We start from the raw sequence: 17,195 nt of genomic DNA on the forward strand, positions 1-17,195 counted from the left end.
GTTAGAATAAGTACCCAATAACAGAACCAATGGCGAATCAATGGCAGACAAAGCAAGAAAGGCAAGACTAAGGAAATGTTTTGAGTTCTAATGTATGAAAAAGAAGAAAACGACTGGATCATGTCAATTTCCATTGGGAGCTTATGAGATCTGTCCCTATTGCAATTAAATGATAACACAAGTTCAACGAATACACAAAAAATTCGAAAATTCGAATTTTTGAGAACATAGTCCCAAATTTATGAAAACCACCAGCTATCAACTCATACAAATCGTTAGGATCATTTGTGTCTAATTAACAACATTACAAGCTGTCTACAATGATAATAAGTGATAGGATATGAGCACTATTTAAAAAAATGGCAAAATTCGAATACTCACAACCATTTTATGACTGCTAATAGTCAAAGGCATAAAAAGCTAAAGCTGAACATTGATGAAATCGAGCAACTGAAAATAGGCAGGAATAGAACCCATATGTACCATCATGATAGCACGCAGAAGAGACACTAAGCACAAGAAGTCGAAGTGACTCAGGGTAAAAAGAACTACTCAGACCAACCCGCTTTTCGCTCCTTTAAATTTTGCAGCACGACTAACATCTACCCTCTGATTTCAATTCTCAAAGACGCGAAAAAGCTGTGCGTGAAAAGATGTTGACAAAAACAACCGAAAAATTCCAAAAACAACCCACTCCAATAAAACAAAACAACCCATTCAGGAAACAAGTACCAACCTAAACTACTCATTACAATTACGGAAATGTGAAGTAAACTCATGAAAAAAGTAATTATTTGAAAAAGGCATATTTCAACTGATCGTAACGGAATATAGTCGTAAAAATTATCTGGACGACGAAAAAAACATAGCAGGACATGTCCCGAACTATAATCCAAAGAGTTGAATTAACTAATAACCTGACAATTAACGAGAACTAAGGAATTGTTTTCAGTTCTAATGTATGAAAAAGAAGATGACTCGATCATGTCAATTTTGGGAGGCTCTGAGACTAATGCAATTAAATGATGAGACAACAACACACGAAGAATCCAAAACTGACTGACTAAATTTTGATAACATATAGTGCCAAAGTTATGAAAGCCAATAGCTATCAACTAAGACCACTCGTTGAATCATTTCTGTCCGACTAAAAACAATTACAACCTGTCTCAAAGGATACCAAGTTCTAGGATATGAGCAGTATTAAAAAAGGGTCAAAATTAGAATGCTCACTAATAATTTGACCGAAAAGTGTCAAAGTCATCAAAAGCTATATCTGACCATTGATGAGTTTGAGCAATTGCAAATTGGCGGAATTAGAACACATATGCACCATTATAATAACACTCAGGAGAAGACACTGAAAATAAGTAAAATTGAAGCAGATTGAAACTGAAAATTTGTCCAAACACCAATTTCTAACTTTGAAAATGACAAAAAATCACGCCTCAGACCAACTCGATTTCTTGCTCCTTTTATTTTCTCAGCACGACTAAAGTCTACGCTCTTCTTTCAATTCTCAGACGCAAAAAAGATGAAGAAGTATTAACAGACGCTGACAAAGAACATAGCCGGAAGAATTCGAAAAACAACAGACTCCAAGAACAAGAAAAAAAGACAACCCATTCAGAAAACTGGTACCTACCTAAAAACTGAATGATCTTTTTCCGAAAGCTGTCTTCAAAGTTGGAGTTTGAAACTTGTAAATTTATTGAGATCTTGTCACTTTGCCTTTTCGAGATACCAGCGAGTTAATATCACAGACCATCGAGCTCTTCCGCGCAATATTCATAAATTTGGCTTCTTTGTGTTTGGTCGAAGTTGTGCACCATAAAACCATTTTTGCAGAGTGCTGCATATTGAATCGAAAACTTCTTGAGCCACTGAGCTGTTGTACACAAAATAAACAACCGTGTCATCAGCAAAAAATGATAATTCACGTTGAGCTCCACAAATATAAACTCTAATGGTAACAGATAGCAAGTAAAAAGAAGAGGGCCTAAAACAGAACCTTGCGGAACACCCGTTTCAAGTAATTGCATAGAAGAAAAGTTTCGCCAATTAAAACTTTTTGTGATCTACCACTAAGGTAGCTCCTGATAAAGCTGAGAACACGATGCCCCAGTCCTAGACGATTTTCTAGAACAGACAGAAGTATATCATGGACAATTGTGTCAAATGCGGCTGATAATTCAAGGCCAATGTAAAGCGTGCTTTTTTTCAATTCTAAGTTTAGCAAAATGTCATTGGTTACTTTCAGGAGTGCTGTTTCAGTTGAGAACTTTCTATAAGCACTTTGCATAAAACATTGTTATCTTAAAGATGATCTCTCAGTTGGTGCACACATCTCTTTCAAATAATTTTGAGATAAAGCTTAGATTTGATATTGGACGATAATACGCTAAAACTTGACAGGTTTAAACTGATCGTAACGGAATATAGTCGTAAAAAATAACCTGACGACCAAAAAAATACAACAGGACATGTCGTTAATTATAATCCAAGAGTTAAAATAACTAATAACATGACATTTTTTACTGTAATAACAAACTAAAACAGCGTAGAACCTCTATAAGAACAAATAAGCTAGAAACAAGAACAATTGGTTTTTCATGACCGGGTTTTTCGAGAGAAAAAATTATATAAAAACTAAGAAAAACCCGACCATGCGAATCGTTAGAATAAGTACCCAATACCAGAACCAATGGCGAATCAATGGCAGACAAAGCAAGAAAGGCAAGACTAAGGAAATGTTTTGAGTTCTAATGTATGAAAAAGAAGAAAACGACTGGATCATGTCAATTTCCATTGGGAGCTTATGAGATCTGTCCCTATTGCAATTAAATGATAACACAAGTTCAACGAATACACAAGAAATTCGAAAATTCGAATTTTTGAGAACATAGTCCCAAATTTATGAAAACCACCAGCTATCAACTCATACAAATCGTTAGGATCATTTGTGTCTAATTAACAACATTACAAGCTGTCTACAATGATAATAAGTGATAGGATATGAGCACTATTTAAAAAAATGGCAAAATTCGAATACTCACAACCATTTTATGACTGCTAATAGTCAAAGGCATAAAAAGCTAAAGCTGAACGCAGGAAGAGAACCCATATGTACCATCATGATAGCACGCAGAAGAGACACTAAGCACAAGAAGTCGAAGTGACTCAGGGTAAGAACTACTCAGACCAACCCGCTTTTCGGTCCTTTAAATTTTGCAGCACGACTAACATCTACCCTCTGATTTCAATTCTCAAAGACGCGAAAAAGCTGCGCGTGAAAAGATGTTGACAAAAACAACCGAAAAATTCCAAAAACAACCCACTCCAATAAAACAAAACAACCCATTCAGGAAACAAGTACCAACCTAAACTACTCATTACAATTACGGAAATGTGAAGTAAACTCATGAAAAAAGTAATCATTTGAAAAAGGCATATTTCAACTGATCGTAACGGAATATAGTCGTAAAAAATATCTTGACGACGAAAAAAACATAGGAGGACATGTCCCGAACTATAATCCAAAGAGTTGAATTAACTAATAACCTGACAATTAACGAGAACTAAGGAATTGTTTTCAGTTCTAATGTATGAAAAAGAAGATGACTCGATCATGTCAATTTTGGGAGGCTCTGAGACTAATGCAATTAAATGATGAGACAACAACACACGAAGAATCCAAAACTGACTGACTAAATTTTGATAACATATAGTGCCAAAGTTATGAAAGCCAATAGCTATCAACTAAGACCACTCGTTGAATCATTTCTGTCCGATTAAAAACAATTACAACCTGTCTCGAAGGATACCAAGTTCTAGGATATGAGCAGTATTAAAAAAGGGTCAAAATTAGAATACTCACCAATAATTTGAGCGAAAAGTGTCAAAGTCATCAAAAGCTATATCTGACCATTGATGAGTTTGAGCAATTGCAAATTGGCGGAATTAGAACACATATGCACCATTATAATAACACTCAGGAGAAGACACTGAAAATAAGTAAAATTGAAGCAGATTGAAACTGAAAATTTGTCCAAACACCAATTTCTAACTTTGAAAATGACAAAAAATCACGCCTCAGACCAACTCGATTTCTTGCTCCTTTTATTTTCTCAGCACGACTAAAGTCTACGCTCTTCTTTCAATTCTCAGACGCAAAAAAAGATGAAGTATTAACAGACGCCGACAAAAAAAAAGCCGGAAGAATTCGAAAAACGACAGACTCCAAGAACAAGAAAAAAAGACAACCCATTCAGAAAACTGGTACCTACCTAAAAAATTTATTAGAATTAAGGAAATCTGTATTAAAATCAAGATAAAAAGGTACTAATCACGCTAATGAAAAATTCGCTCCACTGAAAATGAAAAAATAACGTCACGCACGCATCTCAGTCAAAATTGCATTAACGAATGAACAAAAAGCAGATTTCAACTGATCGTAATAATATAGTCGTAAAAAATATCTTGACAAAAAACATAGGACCTGTCCTGAATTATAATCCAAGCAAATGAACTAAGTACTACCCTGACAAAAAACAATTTTTACAGATAATCAAACACAAACAGATAAAACCATGACCCCATATGAAAAAAAAACAGAAAAAAAACTAGAAACAAGCACTTTTAGTTTACCACGACCTAGTCTTTCGAGCCAAAATAATTATATTAACACATTGAGAAGTTTCTGACCAAACGCATCCTTAAATAAAGTACCCAATACCAAAACATGGTGGGAATCAATGGCACACAAAGCAAGAGCCAAAACTAAGGAAATGTTTTCAGTTCTAACGTATGAAAAAGAAGAAAATGACTGGATCATGTCAATTTCCATTGGGAGCTTACGAGACCTGTCCCTATTGCAATTAAATGATAACACAAGTTCAACGAATACACAAAAAATTCGAAAAATCAAAAGAATTTTTGAGAACATAGTCCCAAATTTATGAAAACCACTAGCTATCAACTCAGACAAATCGTTAGGATCATTTGTGTCTAATTAACAACATTACAAGCTGTCTACAATGATAATAAGTGATTGGATATGAGCACTATTTAAAAATGCGTTTTTCGCTCCTTTAAATTTTGCAGCACGACTAACATCTACCCTCTGATTGCAATTCTCAAAGACGCGAAAAAGCTGAGCGTGACAAGATGTTGACAAAAACAAACGGAAAATTCCAAAAACAACCCACTCCAATAAAACAAAAAAACCCATTCAGGAAACTAGTACCTACCTAAACTACTCATTACGATTACGGAATTGTGAAGTAAAATCATGAAAAAAGGTATCTTTTGAAAAAGGCATATTTCAACTGATCGTAACGGAATATAGTCGTAAAAAATATCTTGACGACGAAAAAAACATAGGAGGACATGTCCCGAACTATAATCCAAAGAGTTGAATTAACTAATAACCTGACAATTAACGAGAACCAAGGAATTGTTTTCAGTTCTAATGTATGAAAAACAAGATGACTCGATCATGTCAATTTAGGGAGGCTCTGACTAATGCAATTAAATGATGAGACAACAACACACGAAGAATCCAAAACTGACTGACTATATTTTGATAACATATAGTGCCAAATTTATGAAAACCAATAGCTATTAATTAAGACCATTCGTTGAATCATTTCTGTCCGATTAAAAACAATTACAACCTGTCTAGAAGGATACCAAGTTTTAGGATATGACCAGTATTAAAAGAGGAGCAAAATTAGAATACTCACTAACATTTTTTGACCGCAAAGTGTCAAAGGCATCAAAAGCTATATCTGACCATTGATGAATTTGAGCAATTGCAAATTGGCGGAATTAGAACACATATGCACCATTATAATAACACTCAGGAGAAGACACTGAAAATAAGAAAAACTAAAGCAGATTGAAACTGAAAATTTGTCCAAACACCAATTTCTCACTTTGAAAATGACAAAAAATCACGCCTCAGACCAACTCAATTTCTTGCTCCTTTTTTTCTCAGCACGACTAAAGTCTACGCTCTTCTTTCAATTCTCAGACACAAAAAAGATGAAAAAGTATTAACAGACGCTGACAAAAAACATAGCCGGAAGAATTCGGAAAACAACAGACTCCCAGAAAACCAAAAGACAACTCATTCAGAAAACTGATACCTACCTAAAATATTTATTAGAATTAAGGAAATCTGTATTAAAATCAAGATAAAAAGGTACTAATCACGCTATTGAGCAAAAAATTCGCTCCACTAAGAATGAAAAAATAACGTCACGCGCGCAACGTTTGCATAAAATATTGTTATATTAAAGATGATCTCTCAGTTGGTGCACACATCTCTTTCAAATAATTTTGAGATAAAGCTTAGATTTGATATTGGACGATAATACGCTAAAACTTGACAGATTTCAACTGATCGTAACGGAATATAGTCGTAAAAAATAACCTGACGACGAAAAAAATACAACAGGACATGTCGTGAAATATAATCCAAGAGTTGAAATAACTAATAGCCTGACATTTTTTACAGAAATAAAAAACAAAAACAGGCAAAGCCTAGACCCTATATGCGAACAAATAAGCTAGAAACAAGAACAGTTGATTTTCCATGAGCGGGTTTTTCGAGAGAAACCATGCGAATCGTTAGAATAAGTACTCAATACCAGAACCCAGTGCGAGTCAATGGCAGACAAAGCAAGAAAGGCTAGACTACGGAAATGTTTTGACTTCTAATGTATGAAAAAGAAGAAAATGACTGGATCATGTCAATTTCCAATGGGAGCTTATGAGACCTGTCCCTATTGCAATTAAATGATAACAAGTTCAACGAATACACAAAAAATTCAAAACATCAAAAGAATTTTTGAGAACATAGTCCCAAATTTATGAAAACCAATAGGTATCAACTCAGATAAATCGTTAGGATCATTTGTGTCTAATTAACAACACTAAAACCTGTCTACAATGATAATAAGTGATAGAATATGAGCACTATTTAAAAATGTGGCAAAATTCGAATATTCACAACCATTTTATGACTGCTAATAGTCAAAGGCATAAAAAGCTAAAGCTGACCATTGATGAATTCAAGCAACTGAAAATAGGCAGGAATAGAACCCATATGTACCATCATGATAGCACGCAGAAGAGACACTAAGCACAAGAAGTCGAAGTGACTCACGATAAAAAGAACTACTCAGACCAACCCGCTTTTCGCTCCTTTAAAATTTGCAGCACGACTAACATCTACCCTCTGATTTCAATTCTCAAAGACGCGAAAAAGCTGCGCGTGAAAAGATGTTGACAAAAACAACCGAAAAATTCCAAAAACAACCCACTCCAATAAAACAAAACGACCCATTCAGGAAACTAGTACCTACCTAAACTAGTCATTACAATTAAGGAAATGTGAAGTAAAATCATGAAAAAAGGTACTATCCAAGCCAATGAACGCATAACTCGCTCGATTAAGAATGAAAAATGACGTCACGCGCGCAACTGTCAAAATTGCATGAACGAATGAACAAAAAACAGATTTCAACTGATCGTGACGGAATATAGTCGTAAAAAATATCTGGACGACGAAAAAAACATAGCAGGACATGTCCCGAACTATAATGCAAAGAGTTGAATTAACTAATAACCTGACAATTAACGAGAACTAAGGAATTGTTTTCAGTTCTAATGTATGAAAAAGATGACTCGATCATGTCAATTTTGGGAGCCTCTGAGACTAATGCAATTAAATGATGAGACAACAACACACGAAGAACCCAAAAGTCACTGACTAAATTTTGAGAACATATAGTGCCAAATTTATGAAAGCCAATAGCTATCAACTAAGACCACTCGTTGAATCATTTCTGTCCGATTAAAAACAAATACATCCTGTCTAGAAGGATACCAAGTTTTCGAAATATGAGCAGTATTTAAAAAAGGGGCAAAATTAGAATACTACAGGACATGTCGTGAATTATAATCCAAGAGTTGAAATAACTAATAACCTGACATTTTTTACAGTAATCCCAAACAAAAACAGGCAAAGCCTAGACCCTATATGCGAACAAATAAGCTAGAAACAAGAACAATTGATTTTCCATGACCGGGTTTTTCGAGAGAAAAAATTATATAAACACTAAGAGAAACCCGACCATGCGAATCGTTAGAATAAGTACCCAAAACCAGAACCCAGTGCGAGTCAATGGCAGACAAAGCAAGACAGCTAGACTACGGAAATGTTTTGAGTTCTAATGTATGAAAAAGAAGAAAATGACTGGATCATGTCAATTTCCATTGGGAGCTTATGAGACCTGTCCCTATTGCAATTAAATGATAACAAGTTCAACGAATACACAAAAAATTCGAAAAATCAAAAGAATTTTTGAGAACATAGTTCCAAATTTATGAAAACCACTAGGTATCAACTCAGATAAATCGTTAGGATCATTTGTGTCTAATTAGCAACACTACAACCTGTCTACAATGATAATAAGTGATAGGATATGAGCACTATTTAAAAATGTGGCAAAATTCGAATACTCACAACCATTTTATGACTGCTAATAGTCAAAGGCATAAAAAGCTAAAGCTGACCATTGATGAATTCAAGCAACTGCAAATAGGCAGGAATAGAACCCATATGTACCATCATAAAAGCACTCAGAAGAGACACTAAGAACAAGAAGTCGAAGTGACTCAGGATAAAAAGAACTAAAAATTTGTCCAAACACCAATTTCTCAATTTGAAAGTTTGAGAAAAATGCCGACTCAGACCAACCCGATTTTTCGCTCCTTTTAATTTTGCAGCACGATTAACATCTACCCTCTGATTTCAATTCTCAAAGACGCGAAAAAGCTGTGCGTGAAAAGATGTTGACAAAAACAACCGGAAAATTCCAAAAACAACCCACTCCAATAAAACAAAACAACCCATTCAGGAAACTAGTACCTACCTAAACTAGTCATTACAATTAAAGAAATGTGAAGTAAAATCATGAAAAAAGGTACTATCCAAGCCAATGAACGCATAACTCGTTCGATTAAGAATGAAAAATGACGTCACGCACGCAATTGTCAAACTTGCATGAACGAATGAACAAAAAGCAGATTTCAACTGATCGTAACGGAATATAGTCGTAAAAATTATCTGGACGACGAAAAAAACATAGCAGGACATGTCCCGAACTATAATCCAAAGAGTTGAATTAACTAATAACCTGACATTTAACGAGAACTAAGGAATTTTTTTCAGTTCTAATGTATGAAAAAGATGACTCGATCATGTCAATTTTGGGAGCCTCTGAGACTAATGCAATTAAATGATGAGACAACAGCACACGAAGAATCCAAAACTGACTGACTAAATTTTGATAACATAGTGCCAAAGTTATGAAAGCCAATAGCTATCAACTAAGACCACTCGTTGAATCATTTCTGTCCGATTAAAAACAATTACATCCTGTCTAGAAGGATACCAAGTTTTCGGATATGAGCAAAATTATAAGGGCAAAATTATAATACTTACTAATATTTTATGACCGCAAAGTGTCAAAGTCATCAAAAGCTATATCTGACCATAGATGAATTTGAGCAATTGCAAATTGGCGGAATTAGAACACATATGCACCATTATAATAACACTCAGGAGAAGACACTGAAAATAAGAAAAACTGAAGCAGATTGAAACTGAAAATTTGTCCAAACACCAATTTCTCACTTTGAAAATGACAAAAAAATCACGCCTCAGACCAACTCAATTTCTTGCTCCTTTTTTTCTCAGCACGACTAAAGTCTACGCTCTTCTTTCAATTCTCAGACACAAAAAAGATGAAAAAGTATTAACAGACGCTGACAAAAAACATAGCCGGAAGAATTCGGAAAACAACAGACTCCCAGAAAACCAAAAGACAACTCATTCAGAAAACTGATACCTACCTAAAATATTTATTAGAATTAAGGAAATCTGTATTAAAATCAAGATAAAAAGGTACTAATCACGCTATTGAGCAAAAAATTCGCTCCACTAAGAATGAAAAAATAACGTCACGCGCGCAACGTTTGCATAAAATATTACTCAGACCAACCCGATTTTTCGCTCCTTTTAATTTTGCAGCACGATTAACATCTACCCTCTGATTTCAATTCTCAAAGACGCGAAAAAGCTGTGCGTGAAAAGATGTTGACAAAAACAACCGGAAAATTCCAAAAACAACCCACTCCAATAAAACAAAACAACCCATTCAGGAAACTAGTACCTACCTAAACTAGTCATTACAATTAAAGAAATGTGAAGTAAAATCATAAAAAGGTACTATCCAAGCCAATGAACGCATAACTCGTTCGATTAAGAATGAAAAATGACGTCACGCACGCAATTGTCATTTTGCATGAACGAATGAACAAAAAGCAGATTTCAACTGATCGTAACGGAATATAGTCGTAAAAATTATCTGGACGACGAAAAAAACATAGCAGGACATGTCCCGAACTATAATCCAAAGAGTTGAATTAACTAATAACCTGACAATTAACGAGAACTAAGGAATTGTTTTCAGTTCTAATGTATGAAAAAGAAGATGACTCGATCATGTCAATTTTGGGAGGCTCTGAGACTAATGCAATTAAATGATGAGACAACAACACACGAAGAATCCAAAACTGACTGACTAAATTTTGATAACATATAGTGCCAAAGTTATGAAAGCCAATAGCTATCAACTAAGACCACTCGTTGAATCATTTCTGTCCGATTAAAAACAATTACAACCTGTCTCGAAGGATACCAAGTTCTAGGATATGAGCAGTATTAAAAAAGGGTCAAAATTAGAATACTCACTAATAATTTGACCGAAAAGTGTCAAAGTCATCAAAAGCTATATCTGACCATTGATGAGTTTGAGCAATTGCAAATTGGCGGAATTAGAACACATATGCACCATTATAATAACACTCAGAAGACACTGAAAATAAGTAAAATTGAAGCAGATTGAAACTGAAAATTTTACCAAACACCAATTTCTCACTTTGAAAATGACAAAAAATCACGCCTCAGACCAACTAGATTTCTTGCTCCTTTTATTTTCTCAGCACGACTAAATTCTACGCTCTTCTTTCAATTCTCAGACGCAAAAAAGATGAAGAAGTATTAACAGACGCTGACAAAAAACATAGCCGGAAGAATTCGGAAAACAACAGACTCTAAGAACAATAAAACAAAAGACAGCCCATTCAGAAAAATGGTACCTGCTTAAAATATTTATTAGAATTAAGGAAATCTTTATTAAAGTCAAGATAAAAAGGTTATAATCACGCTAATGAACAAAAAATTTGCTCCACTAAGAATGAAAAAACAACGTCACCACGCATCTCAGTCAAAATAGCATTAACGAATGAACAAAAAGCAGATTTCAACTGATCATAATAATATAGTCGTAAAAAAATATCTTGACGACAAAAAACATAGGACCTGTCCTGAATTATAATCCAAGCAGTTGAACTAAGTACTAACCTGATAAGTAACATTTTTTTACAGAAAATCAAACACAAACAGACAAAAACCATGACCCCAAATGAACAGAAAAAAAACTAGAAACAAGCACTTTTAGTTTTCCAAGACCTAGTCTTTCGAGCAAAAACAATTATATTAACACATTGAGAAGTTTCTGACCAAAAGCATCCTTAAATTAAATACCCAATACCAAAACACGGTGGGAATCAATGGCAGACAAAGCAAGAGCCAAAACTAAGGAATTGTTTTCAGTTCTAATGTATAAAAAGGAAGATAACTCGATCATGTCAATTTTGGGAGCCTCTGAGACTAATGCAATTAAATGATGAGACAAGTTCAACAAATACGTGAAAAAAATTACAAATTCAATAAAAGTTTTGACAACATCTATTGGAAATTCATGAAAACCACTAGCTATCAAATCAGACCGCTCGTTAGAATCTCTTATTAAGAATCACAATTAAAAACCATTGCAACCTGTCTGTAATGATACTAAGTGACTGGATATGAGCACTATTTAAAAAAAGGGGCAAAATTCGAATCTTCACTAACATTTAATGACTACTGAGTGGCAAAGTCATAAAACGCTATACCTAACCATTGATGAATTTGAGCCAATGCGATTAGGGAGAATTAGAGCACATATGTATCATTACAATATCGCTCAAGAGAAGAAACACTGAAAACAAGTCAAAGTGACGTAGGTTAAAAACAAATGAATATTTGTCCAAACACCAATTTCTCTCTTTGACAAAAATCACGCCTCAGACCAACTAGATTTTTCGCTCTTTTACTTTCTCAGCATGACTAAAATCACCACTCGACACGAAAAAGCTGAAGTGTGAACAAATGACAAAAAAATATAGTCCGAAGAATTCCGAATACGACGGACTCTAAAACAAAAACAACACATTCAGAAAACTAGCACCTACCTAAACTATCCATTGGAATTAAAAAAATTTGAAGTCAAAATCATGATAAAAGGTACTAATTATAATTAGTACCTTTTTTTCAATTATAAAAACAAATTGAACTAAAAAACTAGATTTAAGTAACGAACTCTTTTATATTACAAGGGAACATTAAGTCAAAGACAACTACAATTTACGCAAATAAGGGCAACAAAATGCACGCAAAACAATAGCGAGGTAAAAATAGGCAAAAAAAACGTGTCTAAGATTTTAGAAAACACGAAAAATTGCAAGAAATTAGGAAAATCAGTGGAAATTTTCTTAATTTTTTGTCATATGTCTCAACAAAAAACGCATTTTTATCTTAAAGCTCCATAAGTAATACGCGAAAAACGGCTTAAATTCGCCTAAAATTCAGCAAATTTGCAGGCAAAATGGCATAAAACTCATTAAATACCAGAAACCCTCAAACCCTATCAAACAATTCAAAACAATAAATAAAACTATCATAATCAAAACTTCTCAACCAGAGAAATTAAGAAAAAATGTTTTTGAAATGTGCGCGTGATCAAAAAATTTTGCTCGCTTAAAAAAATTTTTTATACCTCAATTTCTCTCTCTCTCTCTCGAAAACAGTGCCATGAACAAAAACCACTCTTCGCCCCAATCATCAATTTTGTTCAGCGCCACAATCACTCCCAAATTTTTCACGCATTTCATTTCGTACTTTGGCTTGTGAAAAACCCACGAGAAGACCAATAATAGCCCCAGCTATCGCTTTGGGGCTATTAACAAAGTAAGAGCTCTACTTACAAGACCGGAATAATCTTTTCGTTTGAAGGGTGGGACAACGCGGTAACTTTTCCAGCTAGTAACGCTATGGTTGTGACGATCAAAATTTTATTTGATTCAGATAGTTGACATGAAAAAGTGGGCTCCATCCAATCAAATGTAATGTTTTTCAGGAAACAGCTATTTTCAAGATTGAGGCTTTAAAATTAACTATTAACCCATCAGAGGTAACTGCACAATTGCCCCCAGTCTTACGCAGCTCAATTGAAGCTGACTCATCCATCCTCCAGGGTCAAAATTTGGCTAATTTTATTTCAGATTCTTGGCAGAAGCGACACGAAATAACGTTTAGATCAACTACATAATTCAAATATAGATAGTTCTGGACAAATACCAGCTGATTACCAGCCAAACATGAGCACGAATGAATAACCACACTCCTATTGCGTCATTTTCATTGGCTTGAATGCTTTTGTAATCAACTGGGTGCGTTTATAGGACGTGGACATAGCTCAAAGCTTTCGAATGGGAACGCCAAACAAATTCTAGCACTCTTTTTGACCAAGAAATCATTAATCATTCTGAAAAAAAGTTTTCCAAATTTCTTCTCGAAAAATAATGAAACTGTCAACCCATCAGTATCTGTATAGCCCACTACACGGATTCGTTAACCAGCTTAGAGCAGCGAACACAGAAAAATAATAATAATAATAATTGTGGTTTCTGCGTAATCGCAGTGAAACAGCATTAGGCCTACAGTAGCCTGTTTTCAGCTGCCCTTTTTCTTATTATTCCCCACATTTCAGACTGATCTTTTCATGAGTAGCATTGCTCTTTTTTTGGTGACTATAGCCACTTTTTTTGCGTCTGAAACTTTCACGTGGTACCATCATTGCAGCCAACATTGGTCAGGCTATGGTCAACCTGAAGCTATGGTTAAGTAAGAGCTCATCCTCATTTTGATTGAGCGCAGATCATTTTAGAAGTGCTGAATCGTATTATTTTCCAGACTGTTTTTTGGTCTTGCCAGATCATGTTATTTCTTACTCTGTAGTAATTCAGGATTTAGAGTAAGACTCTTGGGTTTCCGCCTAATTAAAAGTTCAGATCAGTTTTATTTTCTTTAATATGTAGCAGTTTCCACATCTGCAAATCACTCTCCATGTGCATTTATTCTCTTCCACATAATGATTTGTGAAAAAAATTCCAGTATATTTTCTTTAGGGTAATTTTGTTTAGGGTCTTTCCATAATCATTCGCAACTCTAGAAACGTAGTTCAATAGCAATTTCGTTATTCTAAAAATGTTATCGTTACTTTTGTTAATACTCGCTTTTATGATTCGATATTCACCCCATTCAGTCTGACGTGTTGTTTCTACTGCTCTTTCCAAATCGTTAATAACTACATCAAAATCCCCTCGAATGATGGATAATAGTAGAAGCAAAAGATCGTGCATTTCTACATAGAGACCCCGTGGTGACAGTTTTAAGGTCACTAAGCAATTCAGGTAGCTATTATTTGATCTAATTTGATGTTCGTTCTATCAATTGAGTAGGATGGCAAAGTTTGGAAAAAAGCCTTAAATTCTATATGAGACAAATCAAGCGTTCTAAAAAGATTTATTTGAGTCTGTAAAGGCATTTGACTAAGCACCAAAAGTTGATCTGGTGCCATTGCATTTTTAATGATAACTATTTAAAGCTGTTTCGGCACGTCTCTCTGTCAAGAGAAGGACCTAAAAATTTCCATTCATCTGTTACTTTCAATTAAAAATTGCAAACTTTTCATTTTAGAAAATTAGAAAACCATTTTTTTCTGTTTTACCTCCATGTCAACTTGTTTTGTTTCATATATCTTTCATATCCATCCTTTTTTCAGCTATTGCTGTCCATTGTTAATGACAGTGAATTACTGAAATTTGCAAAGTGTCAAAAAATTGAACTTTTACCTATTTCCTCACTGCAATTATTTTTAAAAGTCTGAATACTAGTGTTCGTAGTACAGTAACTTGTAGAAAAAACTGATTTAAAACTGTTCGGTCGGATTTTATTATTCCGTTTCTAACACATTGTTTGCTATTGCTCAGAAACGACATAAGAATCTTTCTTTTTCAGATTGATTTTTTAATCTTTTGAAATTGTCCAAGGATATTGAGTTGAAAACTTTCGCTAAATGCAAAACAAATTTTAGGACTATATCTTTTTCTTCAACTTACTGATTTTTTTCTGTAAGGACAATTATTGTATCAAGGTCTGACTTTTTTTGGAAAACAAATTGATTTGATCCGGATGAAGTGTTACAAAAACGAACGCTAAGGCCAAAATTGTTCAAAAACTCAGGATTAGGTCTGTCACCTTTCTTATTGACATGAGTTATATATTCATTTTTCCAAAAATCAGGAAATGTGTTTGTGTTTAAGCAGTTGTGAATAGTAAACTGTAAGTGAAATCCAATGGACAACTTACAATCATTTAGTGCCCAGGATGGTATAAAACTTGGTCCAGCTGATATTTCTGCTAGTAGTTTATCACTAATTGTGAAAAATTCTTTTCTGATGACTGGCCTAAAATAGAATTCAGTTCCATGAAAACTGAATGCAGGCAGCTTCGGAGCAGTTTTTTGCCATTTTACGGTCAAAGACCAGCAAAACAGTTAATCAAACTATAAGCCATTTTTTTTATCTGCCATGGTTTGAAATAGTTTTGCTTTCATAAACTTACATTGATATTTTGAAGTTTGGAGGTTGTCGAAAAATGTTTTGTATAATGGTTAGCGCCTTAAGTAATTTTCTATTTACAATTTTTCTCAGTACTCTGTAATCGTAACAAAGCTCCTTATTTTCCATTCACTTAACAACCGGGGCTTTTCATTGATCAGGCTACACAGTTTTTCATAGCCAAATTTTGTGCTATTTTTTAGTTTCACATCTATATTTTTAAAGGTGCGTCATTACTGAGGACATATTGAAAACTTCAAGGAATCTTAGAAAAAAACCACCTCCTCCAAACTTTTTGCTAACTTGGTGACCAGTCTTGTAAAGCACAATCACGCTCAAACATAGTTCTTATGTTTTTTCATTTAAATTGTTTGCTAAATTCTGTGTGTGTTATTATTGACCTAACTTCAATGATGATTGATTTACAATAATGAGAGGATCAATTTTAAACATTAACTCTTTGGTTATCCATACATCTTTACCTCCTCCTGTTTTTCAGTTTTGGCTGGTGAATAAACCGGTTACTGCAGCATAAAAAATTTTGGATGTCTAGATTTTGTTTCCATAATTGGGTAAGAGCTAGGGAAAAAAATTAGCCGAGAGTTGTCAAAAATTGACAATCTTTTGTATTTATTATTTAGGTTTCTATGATTCATGCACCAAAACTTTATTGTCATGTACTGAGACTTCTCACATTGTAGCTAAGAATTAGACATAATGTGTTCTCTAGTCAGACTTCTGGAGTCTCTTCAGATCTCAGGTCCTTCACTTCGACTCCATCAACAAGCAGTTCTTAGATTGACTGTCTTGATTCTGCTCGGTTTGTATGCAACATAAGTTTAGAAAGATCTATTTCTAGCCTCATTCTCCGGTGCTCCGCCTATTCAACTAGACTATGAGTCCATTTAAAAACAAAAATGTACAAGATAGATTTTTCAGGGATATTGAAAATCGGTCTTCCGAAGAAATCAAACTTTTGGAAAAGCATACCTAAAATTTGCCGTAGCCACTTTATTGAAAAACTAAACTCTGATTAATTAATCGGGGAAAATTCAATAGGATGTACGCTTAGAGTGACAGTTATCAGCAACAATAAACTGCCAAAAAAAATTATTATGAGCATTCATCGTTTTTCTCTCCAAAATATTTCGGTTTTTTAATCTTTCAGCATTTCTTTGACAGCATTTCTATTTCCAATTTTCCTTTAAAACTTGATTTTTTCTGTTTGTGCCCCCCGTACGTTATGCACCCCCTGTTTTTGAGCACGTGTCCAAACA

The 17,195-nt window shown here is 34.3% G+C and overlaps 2 protein-coding genes across 4 annotated transcripts in view; one reads left to right on the forward strand and one right to left on the reverse strand.

The window, feature by feature from the left end:
- The window catches only part of LOC142339520 (uncharacterized), a 43,044-nt gene extending 28,528 nt beyond the window's left edge, over positions 1 to 14,516 (reverse strand). Inside the window, exon 1 of one of the 3 annotated variants that reach the window (XM_075389616.1) lies at positions 13,419 to 14,516. In XM_075389616.1, the coding sequence (XP_075245731.1) occupies positions 13,419 to 13,479 (61 nt within the window). In that variant the 5' untranslated portion in view covers positions 13,480 to 14,516. The other 2 variants (XM_075389615.1, XM_075389614.1) reach the window with 2 other exon arrangements.
- LOC142339521 (uncharacterized) overlaps positions 1 to 17,195 on the forward strand; it is a 462,116-nt gene that overhangs the window by 361,330 nt on the left and 83,591 nt on the right. The window lies entirely within an intron of this gene.

This window comes from Convolutriloba macropyga, chromosome 5 (assembly GCF_964194025.1).
Source record: "Convolutriloba macropyga chromosome 5, txConMacr16.3, whole genome shotgun sequence".
Classification (NCBI taxonomy): domain Eukaryota; kingdom Metazoa; phylum Xenacoelomorpha; order Acoela; family Convolutidae; genus Convolutriloba; species Convolutriloba macropyga.